This window comes from Dermacentor albipictus, chromosome 4, assembly GCF_038994185.2.
Source record: "Dermacentor albipictus isolate Rhodes 1998 colony chromosome 4, USDA_Dalb.pri_finalv2, whole genome shotgun sequence".
Taxonomy (NCBI): domain Eukaryota; kingdom Metazoa; phylum Arthropoda; class Arachnida; order Ixodida; family Ixodidae; genus Dermacentor; species Dermacentor albipictus.
Window position 1 is genome coordinate 88,890,734 of NC_091824.1, and position 17,410 is coordinate 88,908,143.

At 48.8% G+C, this 17,410-nt stretch overlaps 1 protein-coding gene across 2 annotated transcripts in view; it reads left to right on the top strand.

The window, feature by feature from the left end:
• Window positions 1-1,419: 1,419 nt before the first annotated feature.
• The window catches only part of LOC135901152 (facilitated trehalose transporter Tret1-like), an 84,757-nt gene continuing 68,766 nt past the window's right edge, over window positions 1,420-17,410 (top strand). The window contains exon 1 of one of the 2 annotated variants that reach the window (XM_065430808.2): window positions 1,420-1,739. In XM_065430808.2, the coding sequence (XP_065286880.1) occupies window positions 1,673-1,739 (67 nt within the window). In that variant the 5' untranslated portion in view covers window positions 1,420-1,672. Of the gene's footprint in view, window positions 1,740-10,671; window positions 10,880-17,410 lie in introns of those variants that run through there. The other variant, XM_065430807.2, reaches the window with a different exon arrangement.

The following is a 17,410-nucleotide window of genomic DNA, read 5'->3' on the forward strand; positions in this document are numbered from 1 at the left end:
TTGCTACCCTACACGTGGGGAGGGGAATGGGGAGTGAAAGAGAGAGAGAGAACTTAGGTGTAGGATGTCTATAGTCGGGCACTCAAGACTGTCGCCTTCAGGTAGTCAAAACGAGCTCGAACTGCTTTCTGGGCTAATGAACTGTGAGGCCAGGCTCCCAAGATCTTCGCTTCCGTAAATGGCCTGTCATCCAATCTATTCAAGGCACACTGCAGAGTCTCACGTTGAATATCGAAGCGAGAACAGTGGCACAGAAGATGACTAACGGTCTCTTCACACTTGCACTTAGCGCACATTCACTATTCATTCACTTATACCTTGTAGTGTAGTGCATAACCTCTACCATCTTCTAAGTTTACATTTCGGTATTGTTTAGCTGCAAATTTGGTTGAAGGCCTTGAAAACTTGCTTATTATGCAACACTTAGTATCTGAGTGGGATAGTTCTTTAAGGTCAAGTCTGTAAACTGTCCAGAAATTGAATCAAGGTTCTCAACGACACAAGCACATTGTCCCGTGATAGCGCAAATGTTTGTCTATGCAGCTAGACTTGCTAATCGTAGTTTTATCGGCAGGTAGATAACGTCAACCCAATCTTCACACAAGAGAGCTTTTTTAGATAGGCATACAGTGTCATAATATTGTCATATGTTGTCATGTTATTCAGTGTCATATTCCTAAGGTAATCGCGTTCAAACATTGCTTCGCAACATTCCACTGTGGACATTTCGAAGACAACACCCATCCTGTGCCATTAGTCGCACCTGAACATATATTGTGTGCAACGGCACAGATACTGTAGCTGGCCTCCATGGGTACATGCGACGTCGATGTTCCGCCAGTAATGAACAGGTCGTGTTTGCTAAAATTCCTTATTGACGACACTGCTTGGCGTAGACGTCACGCGCACTACTGCGCCAGCTTCTGTGACTTGAGATCATATGCGCACACCCCTCCCCCTCGCCCCCCTTGCTTCCTGCCCCTGCTTATCAGTGCAAGTGCCCAACAGAACGAGCCACTTAACGAAAAGCATATCTGCAACACGTTGTCGTAGATGCGTCCGGTATGGGAAAGCGGAGAGCAGGGACCAGAGCGTCAAGCCTATCGACGCCAACTTCACAGCCCTCTTTCTCCGTTCGCTCACTCCGGTGAGATGATCGGTCTTCTAACTGATAACAGAAATCCACAGCCTAGCTAGCTACCTCTTCAGGCTGTTATCGTCGCCCACTTCAAAAACTTCTCCGTGCCGACTGGGTCTTGTCCTCTCGCGTCTTTTGTGTCCCCCGCTCAACAGCGCGCGCGTAAGCAACGATGAGATAGGGGCAGAGGAGGAAACCTTGAGAGGACGAGAGAACGGGAGAAGAAGACGGGATGGCGCGAGTCTTAAGCTCCAGGAGAGCCCCGTCATAGAACCTCTTTAGCACTGTGACCCTTACTGGCGGAAAACGTTTACTGCTGCGCACGTAGCAGGGTCAGACTGTGAACAACAGGCGTTATAGAAGCCGAGAAGCCGTGGACTTTGGCACCGCTGCTCGTTCTGCTGTTGCTACTTCAGATCTTAGGCAACGCGGGCCGGTTTAGGCAAGTGCTTGGGGATAGAAGGTTACATTCCCGCGGATTTCTACCCTTGCACTAGAAGACACGCTCGTATATTCGCCTCGAATATCGCGCCGATGGGTTCAAAGGAGGAACGTAGACCTTCATGCACGCCCGATAGCTTCCACTGCAAGTTCGGAAAAGGTGAGCCTCCCCAATTTTTTCTCATTTTATGGGAGTATGAAACGGCTTTCGCACTCGCCAACATCTCTTGCGTCGGGAACATTGTTTGCGCCATAGAGCATCTTGACCTACAGGCTAGCTGGATGGTCTACAGACGAAGCTAATTGCCCACGATTCAGCCATTTGCAACTCATTTGCAACCCATAACATAAGACTTTTTTTCTTATTGTTTTTTTTTTCTATTGTTCTCCGCGACTGGCTTCCGAACTTGTGTCTGTATGGCGAACACCATCAATGATGTTTTCAGAATCAGTGGCGTAGTGCACATGTCGTAATAGAGCAGAAACTGAAGTTACCTGGAAACACTCGCAACGCATGACACACACATAGGAGTATTCTAGGGCTGCTTTAGTTTGACTTAAATAACCTTGGAATCAAAAATAAAAAAATCACCACCCAAGCACTCCGTACAGAAGGTTAACCAGTGAAGCTGAGACGTGCGTTCCCAGTTTTTATCACTAGGCTAACCCGACTGTTCATTAAACAACGGCTTGGTAGGCTGCCAGATAGTGGGTCGCGATTATTCGCGACTTATCATTACGTTTTGTTTGCATGTAATAAAAATATCGCTGCCCAAGAACTCCGTACAGATGATTAACCAGCGAAGCTGAAGCGAGCGGCTCCGGTATCGTTGAGTTAATCCCGACGGTTCATTAAACGACGGCTTGGTTAGCTGCCGCATCGTCTGTATGCAGTTACTACTTGCACTCGGCTGCACTAGCCTGCTCTTGTGCTGGAGCTGCAGCATCGGCATGGCGTCGACGAGCTCATTTTCGGTTCTGCTCGCAACGTCACTGATCGAGTGCTGCCTGATCCTCAGAAGTACGTATGACGCGTAATCTACCCATATCGGAACCGAAGGGAAACTGCTGTGCGCGCGCTCGGCTTCAACGGAAAGCAACGACGTCACTATTAGCGCAGCCAATCGTGCGCTTCTCTTCGTCTTTTTTTTTTTCTCGCGCACGCGCATGGGGTTGCGCCGGAGAAGTTTTCGGCGTACAGGTGACAGACGGGCGGGCGGCTGAATTGACTATGCGCGTGATACTAGCTAGCTAGCTAGCGATATACTAGCTTCGCTGTAAAAGGACTCTGTTATGCACGGTATAGTCGGTGCGATCTCAGTATTCTACAGTATCCACAGATGCGAAATTAGACAAAGGAAGACTAAGACGAATATTCACATTAACGTTCACAAATAGCTATTATTTTTATGTCCCTCTGTAGTATTCTGAAGCATCCACGGTATTGTATTAAAGCGAGCATCCTTTACGAACTCTCCAGGACTTGGAGGACCGCGGTAGTGGCCGCAGCAGTGGCCGCAGCCGTAGGAGGTGCAGCTTAAAACGTAGTAGCAAATGAAAAAATCTCAGGGCACATTAAGTTTTTCAAGCTTGCCTTTTCAACGAAGTGAAACGAAGTGTTCTCCTGTTCATAGAATTCGATAATGGGGCTTTAACTTTGACTCCAGAACTCTGACGTTCCGTTGTAAACGCGACAGCTATAGATATTTGATTTGGGGGGAAAAATCTGGCATTTATTGTGCATTATACATTCTGAAACACAGGAGGTAAAAGGCCTAACTACAGAACTCCCACATTGAAATCGGCATCGCTGCTGCTTAAACGATTTCATTGCTTTCTACACAACAGTAACATCGGCCATTAATATAAATATATAGCCCCATAAGCGCTACAGCGAACAAATTCCTCCTTCATTACCCTATTCTTTTTTAGCCTGTTAGAATATGTGTGCAGAAAATGTGCATTCTGGTCATACTGCACTACTGTCAAGACATTAGTTTGCACGTCTTTGTATTTTGACATTGCCTTTCCTTGTTGCAATGTGCTGCAAACACGCGGAAGCTTCTTCTAAACAAATTCCCGTATCAGATCAAGCAACTTTGCTTTTCTCGAGTCCACCACAAAGCTTATAACTATATATATGTTTTAATTATATAATATAATTACATATTATTATAACTATATATATTGTGATAATCTCACTTAGTTTTTCAAACCAAGTGAGATATTGGAAGACGCAGGAAGTTAAGTAATCCAAATTACTGAAAGCAAGCATCGTAAGGTGTTCTCTATTAGTTAACAGTACCCTCAGTACATGGAAGTAACAGAATTCAAAAACGGGGCTTCATCATGAATAAAAAAAGTAGAAACATATAGCCCTCACCCCACTTTACATTCGAAAAGTCGTAAGTATTGCAGCTACAAAATGTCAGCATTTAAGCTATACGGCAAACTGGTTAGACAGCACCGCAAAATACATGCACACAAATTTTTAATAAGAAAACTGTGTAGCACGGTAGTTGCATGGAGGCTATGCGTCATAGGCTATCATCTGTAAATATGGAGCGTATTGGGACCCTTAATACTGCGAAATGTGCTGTCTAAAAAACGCATAAAGCATGCGTGGCAGCTGCGCACAGAATGTTTTCAGGGGCGCCGTCCGGGGCCTCGTTAATTTATGAGAGGTGACTGCCATACAGTTATTCTATCGCAACGTTAAGCATCCAGTATCCGACAGTCGTTATTTTGTTTCGATGCACATAACGTGGAAGACGTCTCTTGTTAGCTTCAGCTGGCATTATGACGCCTGTTGATATACTACTCAAACACAAACGTTAACTATTACGAACTTCATTCAAATAAAACTGAAAAACAAAACTCATCATCCCAGGCAGCCGCTGACACTTTGAATGAAGTTGTCTACATTTAGCAAGAACAAATTTCCACCTACTGTCGAGGGCGACAGGCGCGCAACATTTATTTTGTGTAATATTGTTTAAAAACGTGACAGGCCTGCGCGGCACAAGCAACACAGTCACAGCGTAAGCCGGAGGAGCGGCTCCATAGGAGCCCCATTTTCGGCTCCGCGCACTAAAAGGTTTCATTGTGTCATGAAGTTTCATTGTGTCATTTTCATGAGAACGATCTGAACTGTCCGCCCGGCATCGACGGCGAGCTTCGGCTTGTGCTTGCGCTTGTACTACTCTTTGCACAGCGGTCTGCTAAGCCTGGCGTTGCCTAGTTGCAGCAGCGCGCGTACCACTACGATTCGCTTCTTCAGCAGGGGTTCGTACCTTGCGGGGAAGCGCCATAACGTGTACCGAATAGTAAGCACACGTATCCAGACCACGTGGGGCACACGTCACGGTACGTTGCTGATGATGACGATGATGACCATGATGGTTTATTGGCATCCCCTTAGAAATTAGGTGGTGACAAATAGTCAACGAGCCTGCTTGGGTTAAGCAGGTCCAGCTACATGCAGCATGCCACTGCTATATGCAACTGCTACATGTCTGGACCCCTGGTGGCATATACCGGATCTGCAATGCAAAGTTTTGTGCCTATCGACGCAACGCGGCGCGCACAGCAAATTGCAAGGCAAGTCGCACGATACGATGTTAATGATGATGATGATGTATTCCCATTGCCTTTAAAATGCGGCGCATACTTAGACAACTAGCAAGTTTGATTTGATCCTCTGCACATTATATATATATATATATATATATATATATATATATATATATATATATATATATATATATAATATTTGGGGTTTTACGTGCCAAAACCACTTTCTGATTATGAGGCACGCCGTAGTGGAGGACTCCGGAAATTTTTACAACCTGGGGTTCTTTAACGTGCACCTAAATCTAAGCACACGGGTGTTTTCGCATTTCGCCCCCATCGAAATGCGGCCGGCGTGGCCGGGATTCGATCCCGCGACCTCGTGCTCAGCAGCTCAACACCATAGCCACTGAGCAACCACGGCGGGTATATTTATATATATAGTTTTTTTTTCGCATTCTTGTATACATCGCCTTAAACTTCTTCCTCAAAACCTTCTTTACCTGCATTGTATACCGCTACATGTGCATCTACAAGATAGCGTTCCACCTCGTGTAATAATATGCAAATGCAACGCAAAATGGGCACATATCGGCGTGCATATCGGCGGCGGCGGCGGCGGCGGCGCAAACGACACCATCACTAGCCGAAACGGCTATTAGACTGAGCCCATAACAGCTTACGTTGTAGAATAGACAAACTGAAAAGTACGATAATTTAGACACCGCTTTAAGATTTGTAACTCCACGTTAAAGACAATTCTGTTAAAGGCAACCGGTTCAGTATATAGAGTCGACAAAACCGGTACACATTTCCGATGACCTCGCATTACGCAACACCACTTTGGGAAATAAGTCCCGGTTTTATCTCAGTCCTCCTTGTTTAAATTTAACTTGATTCGTCAAGTATGCCGCGTGGCAGCCCAGCATAATAAAAGAAAGCAAAAACAATTGGTTTTGTAATATTCGACAGAACGAAGTCATATCGTTTAAAAACTTAAAATTTGTTTAGTAATTGTGCCCGCTTTAAACCCTCTTTCATTGTATTTTTCTTGTATCGCGGTGCCGATGTTTTCGTTGTAGAGTTGGAGAGGGATGCACGGTAGGAAGCATTTAATTACAAGGTTGTCTAACATTTTCGTTTTTTTCCTTAATTTGATGTATTAAGGGAAACATGCTCTTGTAATGGCTCCTAAAATTTGACCGCTTTGTCTCTTTTCTTTATTCGAAGAAATTCAATTCACATTGCTTGAGCTATCGCAAAACACCAATATTTATGCGTTTATTATGTTTTATCAGGACCGCACAGAAGCGCGCATGCACCCTTCTCGTACATATTGCGTGCCTCTAAGAGGCCTGGAACAACATTGTCATTTTTTATGAATATTTTCTCGCACACTAAAGAAGCAACAGTATAATAAACCGAGTTATTTATTAAGCAGGTCACGCTGTCGCAGACAGATTTTCACGCTTCTCTGTATCGCATGGTGCACTGACGTCATTATCAATATCACCGCCACTGTGTCTGGCAAAAAGCACAAAAATGCCATATTAAAAACAAGGCGCGAACGTTAAGCCCTCCGCGAGGACATTGCAGCAACCAGACGTCTGGCGATATGATATGCCTCCCGTGGCCCTCGACTTTTTCTCTGGCGAGACAGTCCGATCAGCTGTGCGGCGTACTTTGTCGTCCCCTCCTCCTTTTTTTTCATTTTCATCGTCACTGACACCTCACTGTCCACTTCGAACCACAAGCGGCGCCACTCCTCTTGTGATTCACGTTAAATGCGCAGCCGTGGCATGGGCAAGCCTTGGTGCTCTTGCTTGTCTCGTGTGTTGTTGTTGTTTTGCTGTTGTTGACGAGTTAACAAACTCAAACTGTATTTACGTCATATCAGACGGTTTAAGACTTCAGCACCTGTTACGTCTTCACCGCCTTATGACGACAGGGAATTTTTTTTCGCAGCCTTTGAACGATGAAGTAAGGGGCCATCTGCGAATACCATGACTGGCATCCTCTATTATTAGGCATATATTTCCGCCTTCAGCGGCTGTTTCTAATGCTACTAATAGGCTTTCATATGATGACTCGTCTTTTATTTCCAGACTGGGTCAACCAGTATAACGTTACGGATGAATGACAAAAATCAAACAAGAACACCGCTCTGTTATCGCGCTGGTCTTTTTCTTTTCTATAGTCCCTGCTCAACGCTAGGCTGGCCAAACCAGTCTATCTGCATCAACTAGCCCAGCAACTACCATATGCCGACTGGAATTCATGGTTATCTATTACATGCCTATAATTTAGAGTGACTCTTTCAGAATAGTGGGAACCCGCCTTGGTGTTGGGCAGCAAGTACGAGGTCGCAGTATCGAATCCCGGCCACGACGGCCGCATTTCGATTGAGGCAAAATGCTAAAACACCCGTCGACTTAGACTTAGGTGCACGTTAAAGAACCCCAGGTGGTCCAAATTATTCCGGAGACCCCCACTCGGCGTGCCTCATTACTAAATCGTGATTTTGGCACATAAAACTCCATAATATATTTACTTTCTGTTAATATGGTGCGAATTTCCAAAGTGCACAGATTCGCCTCGCCGAGAAATTCCAGAAACCTATTAGTAGTTCGGCATAGGTGACACTAGAGCGTCGCTTCGTAATCTTATCTGACTTTCTTGCGTCTCAAGGCGGCTCATGTTGACTGCACATGAGATAAAGTAACGGCACGCGCATTGACGCTATCACCAGTGATATTTGCTTCGAGCGCTACTTGAAGATGTTGTCCTCTGGTGACGACAGATATCGGGCTTGGCCACGTGCGTGAGTGTTATGGTTTGTGACTGGACGGCTGCGGGTCAACAGCGCAATTCACTTCGATGCGACGGTCAATGTCCTTTCACAATATTGCGCCCTGCCTTCGTCGACTCTGGATTTTGCTCAAGTAAAACGAAGCGTCACGTTGACAACTAAATGAAGAATCCTGTATATTATATTACTGTATTGGTGCTGAATTCTTGTTCCCGCGATTTCATTTTGGGTTGGCATTTTCTTTCCGCTAATAAGGGCGTAATCGACTGTTCTGGTGCTGAAGTGGAATTTCAAATGCTTTGTGAAGCTCCGTTTCTTGACGCTTGTGAAACTGAAGCACTTGTTGCAGAAGACGTTGCAATACCACGGCACTCCTCTGCCCTTGCGACGGTGTCCTACCACATAGTCGCTGATACAAGCGCCGTTTTTACGCCATCTCCTATCTTCGTTCGCCGCAAGTGTTCCCCGCCGCCTTTTGCTCTTTTAGAAGTTTGTGATGTCATCATCAAACTGCCCGTATCTAATCGATTGCCGTGTGCCTTCACTTTGCTTCGTGGGGTATGCGCTGGCTGCGTCCCTGCGGCCTTCACTGATATGACAACTGGTTACATCCCCACTTATGCGGCTGACGGAATGACCTAAGCCCGCGGAAGAGCCGACTTCGACCGATGTTCTAAATAGCTCCATCGCCGACACTTTTACTGTTTCCCAACTCCCCCATCTTATACGTCTTCTCAACAAGTTCCGTTATTCTTTCGACTACCACCATGTTTCCTTGGGCAGCACGCCATCTGTTTGTCCCCGCATCGACACGGGTACCAAAATACCAAAACGCCACTGCGACAAAGGCCATACCGTGTGTCCGCGACAGCTCGCCGTGTTATCAATGACCAAGTAGCCGATATGTTCAAGCGCGTGCGTCATCCAGCCTTCGAATATCCCCTTGGTCATCACCAGTTGTTCGTGTAAGAAAGTAGGGTGGATTTATTCGTTTCTGTGTCGATTACCGTCGACTTAAAAAAATCCCCCGCAAAGATGTTAACCATTTGCTGAGAATTGACGACGTTTTTGACTGTCGGCAAGGAGCGGAGTTGTTCTCTTCTGTCGACTTACGCAGCGGCTATTGGTAAATCCCCATGTGACCAGACGAACGACCTAAAACGGCCTTTGTCACGCCAGATGGCGTGTATGAATTTCGCGTCATGCCTTTCGGGCTTTGCAACACCCTCGCAAGATTTGAGCATTTGAAAAAAAAAAAACTTTTGCGTGCTCTCAAAGTGGAAAACGTACCTATGCTACTTAGATGATGCAGTTATGAAATTCCGCTTTGTTAGCAACAATATTTACCTCGTTCCTTTCTAATGTTGTCATGATTGTCTGATTATTTTTATTTTTTTGCATAACGAGGCTTCTCATCCCCGTCATCGGGTCAATTAATTTCGGCCAGAGGTCTCTCCGACGCATCTCCAAATACATTTCTACTGCGGAAATCGAACCCTCAGTACGCCCATAAATTTTCTAATGGTATCAACCCGTCACACTTTCCATCACCGTCAATTAGGTTTACCTTTCCGTAGCAGACAATCTTTAAGGCGTAGTGACTACGCTTATCTTTTCGACGTGGTACATGATATAAACAGCTTCAGTACTTCCTGTTTATGTAAAGCAGAATGTCGTCTTTCTAGCATTTAGTGTTCAAAATCCAAATTTTCTTCTCATAATAACTTTCGCAATAGATTTCTTTTGATAAACGTACAAGTACGTTGGTTGTAAACGCTAGAGGCATGTGGCAATTTTTTTTTTTGCCTGTACCTATGATTGCACGTTAGCTCTCCTCATAAAAGTATACTCTAGACTTCCGTTTGGAAGCTATATACAGAATTTGTTAACCCGACATCATCTGAGAATCGTATGCTGATGTTATATTATCTTCTAATCAGAATTTGTGTGCCCATGTTCTTTTTATGTCGAGAGTGGCCATGGCATACAACGATGTGTGACATGATACATCAATAAATATGAAACAAGCGCGGACATGATGCGTGCTGTTTATTTCCGTGCAGTGCCAATAAACAAAACCAACTTTTGAAGAGCCAGCTTATATGTTTTTTTCTGTGACACGTAATATACGAAGATGTTTGTATATTAAATACTAGACAAGCGTGAATATCACCCACATTCGAACGAAACGTTTGCTCAGATACCTGCATCCATCGTGAAGCATTACTCGAGATCACGTCATCACGGCCGCTATCTTTGGGTAATAGCACGTCGACGAGTGTAATCAAGAAACGTGACAGCATGACAGCACGATAGTCCCATGTTGCGTCGAACGCCAAAACGATAACAGTGATAAACCGGCCAAAAACAGTCATCGTCTGTTCAGCAAAGCATTGTACGCGTGATAAAGCATTGAATTGACGTCGTTGTGGCCACCAGATTTGAGTATTAGCGCAGTGAGAGCTGCGTCCATGACGTCACTTGAAAAACTATGTCTTGGGCGAAATTGGAAAACGTGGCAGAACGAGCGTCGCCATACCAGCATACGCTCAAGTCATCGTAAAGTAATTAATGCAGTCCTTGTTGAGACCGATCAGGAAAGATAATCGCAACCGTTGTAAGCACGTGAATGGCATCAGCCTTAGACTAATCATTACTAAAAGATACTGCGTACTTTATCAAACTATTTGCCGCTGTAGCACCACGCGTAGTATACCTTTGCCATTCGACGCTCTTTTCGTAGCGCTCAGATGCAGCAGAATGCGCCGAGGCACACAATAAATACAGAAACGCCGCGCATTTGTCCTCGCTTCATTATGAACCCAGCTGGCTACAGCCACCGTGAGCGATGCAGATGACCTCTGTACCGTGCCTTCCAGTGGGCGGGCGCTCAAGGCCCATGCGACAACGCTACGTTCCAAGTAAGTTACCCGCTACGCTCAACAGCAGGTGGCTGCGGGAGGGTATGGCAGTTTCCGAAATTGCAGCTTTATGACAGGACACACACCCACAATTTGGGTACAATTATCGCAGTGGCGTCATGCGTACTTGTCTGTGACATAAGCAGTAGTTACATGAACCTGACGCTAAAGCAAGAGAAGGAAGGAATGAAAACAAGAAGTAAAAGGCAGGGAGGCTAACCAGATGAAGTGTCCGGTTGGCTCCTCGCTAAAGCAAGAGAGCGGACAGAAACAATCGTGGCAAAGAAGTCATCCTCTGTAACTCAACTCGTATGGGTCGACGTATATGGGTGGACTGCGTGTTGAGTACAAGTACTTCTTTGTGCAAGCGCTGTTAGGTTTAGTTGTTGTAGATTTTACAGCGAAAGCTCTATATGACCAACCTTCCGTAGTTCTTTTCGGCGTCCGGCAACAGAAACGGCCTTAGCAATTTCTAACAAACCCATACGGGTGCAGTGCGGCGGCGCAGATGTCAAAATGCGGAGCAGATCAGAACACTTGCCGTGAACAATTGCGTGACATCAAGGTTATCGCAGTATATAAGTAGGAGAGGTATCTGCGCTAAAAACAGCTGCGTTATCAATAGGGCCGACACATATAGTTCGTACACCCGATGAACATGCGTACGAGGAGCGCTGGAGGGGAAAGCAACGAGAATGTAAACGGCGCCGGCGCGAAATTTCCACCGACGAAGAACATTCCCGCCATGCTGAAAAAAAAAAATGGCAATAGCGCGCCCGGACACCTCCGAACGAGCAGCGACGCCAGACTCGCAACACAAAAAATGACAACCTTCTGTAAAGATGGAATGGCCGGGAAAGCATTTTGCTTTTCGTTTGAGGGATTTGACTGTCGTCAGCTTTCGCTTACATTCCCTTTTCACAGAGTGGAATGGTCATTTTTTTTTTTTCTGGTCAGATTTCTTTTCGTTTTTTGCTCACCATTCTTAAACTGGTTTATGGTTACTTCATGACGACTGCAAAAGCTTTAACCAAATTCGATAGAAAGGAAAGCCTGCATCCCGCCTACATGCATTTTTTTTTGCGTTAAAGAATGCGGCCTTACAACTGTCCGAAATACGGATGAATAGATCATATTAGTAAAAGCGCTGTATTGCGTATATTGATGTGTGTAAATCCAGTGGAATGTGCATGCCTCGATATGGAGCAATGTTTACCATTTCTCAAGTTTTCTGCCGTATTTCATTTAATTTTTGTCTTAAATACCTTGATCCAAAATTTTAGTCTTGGGACCGATCAGACACAATTTAATGGCGACCAAAACAATGCAAGTTTTTAGAGCGAAGCTGTCTATGGCTAGGATCTGTGAAAAAGAGTGTCCGAGATAGTGACAAAAACAGATCATGTGGGCCAATCCTGATCGTGCAGAAGGTGTTCAAGCTCAATGCACATACCCCGGTGGACTTGGGGGTCTGTAATGCACCCTTGAGCTGCCCTTGCCACACGTGGGACCCAAAGAGGTCCCCAGGCAAAAGCGTAGGAGAGGGGGTCTTTAAAAAATGTTTCGTACAACTTTTTTAAAAAGGACTCTTCAAACATTCTCCGCGTCGAACGCGCAAACGCTCAAGTGCCACTGCTCGTGCGTTCGTTTTCTACCACAGCTTGCTCCATTGTGCAAAAAAACTATGACCATCAGAAATGGCTCGGGAATCGTCGCCTTCCACAGCTGGCACGTCGGCGACAAGTTCGCCCCGCGAGAAGGCGAGCACGGCCGGAGTCGTTGTTAGGCCTAACCCGGCGCGACGTCCCAAGCACCCGAGGGAGCCCCCTATCCCTCCGCACTACTTCAAAGTGGTGTTGCGAATCAGCGGTGGTTTTAATGTGTCCGGACAACGCCCATCAGCCGTCATGGAGGCATTGTGTGTTTCCACGGGACTGTCAAAGCAAGCTTGCGGCAAGGACATGGTACGTTTGGACGCTGTCGGCAACTTCGTTGTCGTGGGTACCGAGGATGGGGACCGAGCCGACAGTTACGCGAAGCTATCGGCGCTAAAGGTGGGAAGTCAAACCTATCCGATTAATGCTTACTTCCCAACTGAAGATCAAGGGAAGGGCATTATTCGCCAAATTCCTCCGCACCACACCCAACAGCAAATTCAGGAGAATCTGTCCGAGAGCGGCATGAATCCCGACATAGTGGGGTTCCGCCGTCTAGGCGAGTCCGAAACCGTCCTGCTGGTCTTCAGGAGACAGGAAGTTCCTCATTACGTCATGTACGGCGGGGCATGGCACCGATGCAATTTATTTCGGCGCAGAGTACAAGCCTGCTTGATTTGCTACCAGACCGGGCATCGAGAAGACGTCTGTCCGAATCGAGGCACGACCAAGAAGTGTAGAGAATGCGGAGCACCCGACACGACCGACGGGCACGAGTGCACGCCACATTGTCTATTGTGCGGCAAGAGCCACGTCACGGGAAGCCGGGAGTGCCGGAAGAAGTTTGAGACCCCTTTCATCATCCGCCAGCGCCGACGCCAGCGCCGCGATCGGCAGGCTCGAGAGCGGGAAGAGCAGCTTCATCCACCACAGCCACGGGGTGACGACCACCGCAGCCGGTCTAGGGAGAGGCGCTCGTCGTCAGTCTCCTTCGCGGACGGGGAGTCGACCGGTGACAGCGGCACCACGGCCGGAAGACGTCGGTCAAGCAGCCGGGGTCAGAGCCGGAGCCGAGGTCGGAGCCGGAGCCGCTGCGGCCGGTCGAGATCGCGGAGCGCCCCGAGGCAGCAGCCGGGGAGCCAAGCCAACCGTGGAGGCCGGGGCCAACAGCAGCATCAGCAACGAAACCAACAAGGAGCCCAATCACAGGTGACGTCCCAAAGAAACTGGGCCAGCATAGTGGCAGGGAGGGGGAGCGAGGTGCATCCCGAAATAGTTACACTTGACACAGTTAAGAGTCTACAGCAAACCATCCAAAACATGCAGACAAAGATCGCACAACAGGATACAAAGATCCGCGCCTACGAGAGGGGTTGCTTCCCACAACCAGTGGACAGGGACCGACACCCTAGCACGGCAACTAGCGCCCTATCAGTTCCCTCACCGACTTCGGTGCCTATTAGCATACCAACAACTACCGAAAGTGAAGAGTCCGATATGGACTCCCAGGGTCCACCGAACAAACGAAAAGCCAGCCTCATTCACAGGACTCCCACTACAGCCCCAATTGAGGACGCAGACCTAATGAAACGCGTAGAGCAACACGTTGAACGCGCGGTCAAGGCGGCCATGGACGCCATCCTTCCTGCGATTTTTGAACGCTTCCAGCAGTTAGAGAACCGCATGACGGCACTCGAACAGAACCACAACACGCTAGCCGCACAGGTCGCACAAATCGCACAATACATCCCAAAATTAGCGCCCGTCCAGCCGGAGCAGACTCTCCCTCACCCCGCGGTCGTTCCTCAGGTGGCACCCGTCAGCGCAGCGGCGGTCCTCCGCCCATCCCGCCTGGACCTGGCCGTCCACACACTCCCCAACAATCAACATGGCTGTAACAACCAATAGCACCTATCACGTGTGGCAGTGGAACTGCCGCGGATTCAAAAAGAAGAAGGCTAACCTTCACCAGCATGTTAATAACACGGCACAGCAAGAATCATACAAACCTGATATCATAGCGCTACAAGAAGTCAACATGGAAGCCGGCCTCTCCTCTTACAGGGCTTTCCATTGCCGTAACAACTCTAAGAAAGTCACTACGCTCGTTCGCCGAGAACAGGTGACGGCGATCCACGACATCGAAACTTCTCCCCCCTCGGGCATCCCCCACGTTTTCGTGGAGATCATCCCAACGCGCACGTCAGATCCCAGCCTATTCATCCTCAACGTATACGTCGCCCCGCATGCAGACCCGAAGCTCGATGCGATTTTTCGCTCGGCCCTCAAAGTCAGCCGCGACTGCCCCCTGCTCATCGTTGGGGACTTCAACGCCGGTCATACTCTGTGGGGATACCTGGGCGACACCCGCAAGGGTAGACATCTAGCAGAAGCCGCGCAAGAGCTGGGCCTCACGCTAATCAACGATACTACCACCCGCACCAGAATCGGCAGCCGAGGTCAGGTAGACACTAACCCTGACCTGACGTTCGTCGTCCACTCGCAAGACTACGCATGGACGAACACCGGCGAAACTCTGGGAAGCGACCACTGCATCCTTCACACGGAAATCTATGCACGCGGCAAGCGTCGGCGGCAGCATCGCTTCTCGGTTACTAACTGGGACAAATTCCGCGAGTCCAGAAGAATGCGAGCCAATGAGGGGTCCATCGCCAATATCTCATCCTGGACGAGCCAACTGCTGGCCGACGTGGAAGAGCATACGGAACATCTTGACCCGGAGGACGCCCCGGAAACCACCAACCTCGACAGCAGGCTGCTCCACATGTGGCAGGCAAGATCGAGCATGCTCCGGCGTTGGCAGCAGCAGGGGAAAGATAACCAAGCCCTAAAAGAAAGAATCACTCGACTCGACGCAGAGATCTCCGATCACGCGACCGAGGTCACCCGGCAGCAATGGTACCAAATATGTGATCGCATGAGGGGACGCCTCAGCTCAGCCCGGACGTGGCACCTCCTACGCCACCTCCTGGATCCGGACACCACCAGGGTCGAAGGCAGAAGAAACATGGCCAAGTTAATCCACAGGCATGCTCAGGACCCGGGGACGTTCCTGGCAGAGATGCGAGACAAGTACATCGGCCCGCAACTCAAGACACCGTTACCTGCGGCCTACCAGGGCCGGCCGAACGCGCACATAGACGAAGACATTACGTTCGCTGAGGTGTCGGCAGCCGCCTACAAGCTGCGGACGAACTCGGCGCCGGGTTCGGACCGCGTTACCAACAAGATGCTACGCAACCTGGACGAGGCCGCAATGGAGCAGCTCACAGAGTTCATGAACGAATGCTGGAAGACGGGCGCCATCCCGGAAGAGTGGAAGACGTCAACGATCGTCTTTATACCAAAACCAGGCAAACCACTCAATGCGGACAACCTCAGGCCGATTTCACTGACATCATGCGTCGGCAAACTGATGGAGCACGTGGTCCTAGACCGTCTCAATGAACACGTAGAAGATGGGGACGAGTTACCCCACTCTATGTTTGGTTTCAGGCCACACCTGTCCTCCCAAGATGTGCTCCTTCAGGTAAAAAGGCAGGTGATGCAACCCGAAAGTCCGGCGGACGCTCGCCGATTCCGGTGCCTCCTGGGCCTCGACCTGAAGAAGGCCTTCGACAATGTCGCCCACGCAGCGGTGCTCGAGGGCCTGACCCAACTGGGTGTCGGAAACCGTGCGTACCAATACGTCCGAGACTTTCTCACCGACCGGAAGTGCCGGATCAAAGTCGGCGAACATGAAACTGAATTTATAGAGCTGGGGAGCCGAGGCACGCCGCAGGGATCAGTCATCTCCCCTTTTCTCTTTAACGCGGCGATGCGCGGGCTCCCGGAACTGCTGTGCTCTATCCCTGGGCTTCACCACAGCCTTTACGCTGACGACGTGACGTTATGGGCAGCGGCGGATGATCCACAAGCTCTTCAAGAGATCATGCAACGCGGCATCGACGTCGTACAAGCTTATGCGGAGTCAAGGGGCTTGACGTGTTCACCGGAAAAATCCGAATACCTCCTGATCAAGCCCAGCAGGAGTAGCTGTCCCAGGGGATTACCACGGAGAAGGCGCTTCCTTGAGCTTAAAGTCGGAGAACTTACCATCCCGGAGCGCCCCAGTATCAAAATATTGGGGCTAGACTTTCAGAACACGCTGCGCTGCGGGCTCATGTTAAAGAAACTCCAGAGGGCGACCAACTACACACTACAGCTCATTCGCCGGGTGGCTAATCGGCACCACGGCATGGGCGAGGGCGATCTGCTTCGACTTGTGCAGGCATACATAACCAGCAGAACCATGTACTCGACACCATATGTCAAACTCGCAGTCACAGATTTAGCCAAATTAAACACCATGATCCGACGAAGCACAAAGGCAGCCTTGGGCCTTCCGGACCACGCGGCCACCGCAAGGCTAGAGGCCTTAGGCATGCATAACACGATCGAGGAGCTCTTGGACGCTCACCACACAGCCCAAGTCCGTCGTCTCTCGCTAACCCCGGCTGGCCGCACAGTCCTCCGGAAGCTCAGTCTCGAGGATATCCCCGAAAATACAGAGTACGTTACGATTCCGCGAAAGGTGAGGGGGCATATTTATGCCCCACCTCTACCCCGCAACATGGACCCCGAGTTCCATCAGGGCCGTCGGCAGGCCCGTAGTGAAGCCATTTGGCGACGCTATGGCTCGCAAGATGGAGTGGTCTACACAGACGCAGCCAGACACCCTCGCGGCGACCTCATGACTGCGGTGGTAGCTGATCACAACGGAGGACTGCTAGAACATACAACAATCACGGCTGGCCGAGTGGTGGAAGCGGAGGAAACCGCGATTGCCATGGCCATGCATGCGGACGCAAATACC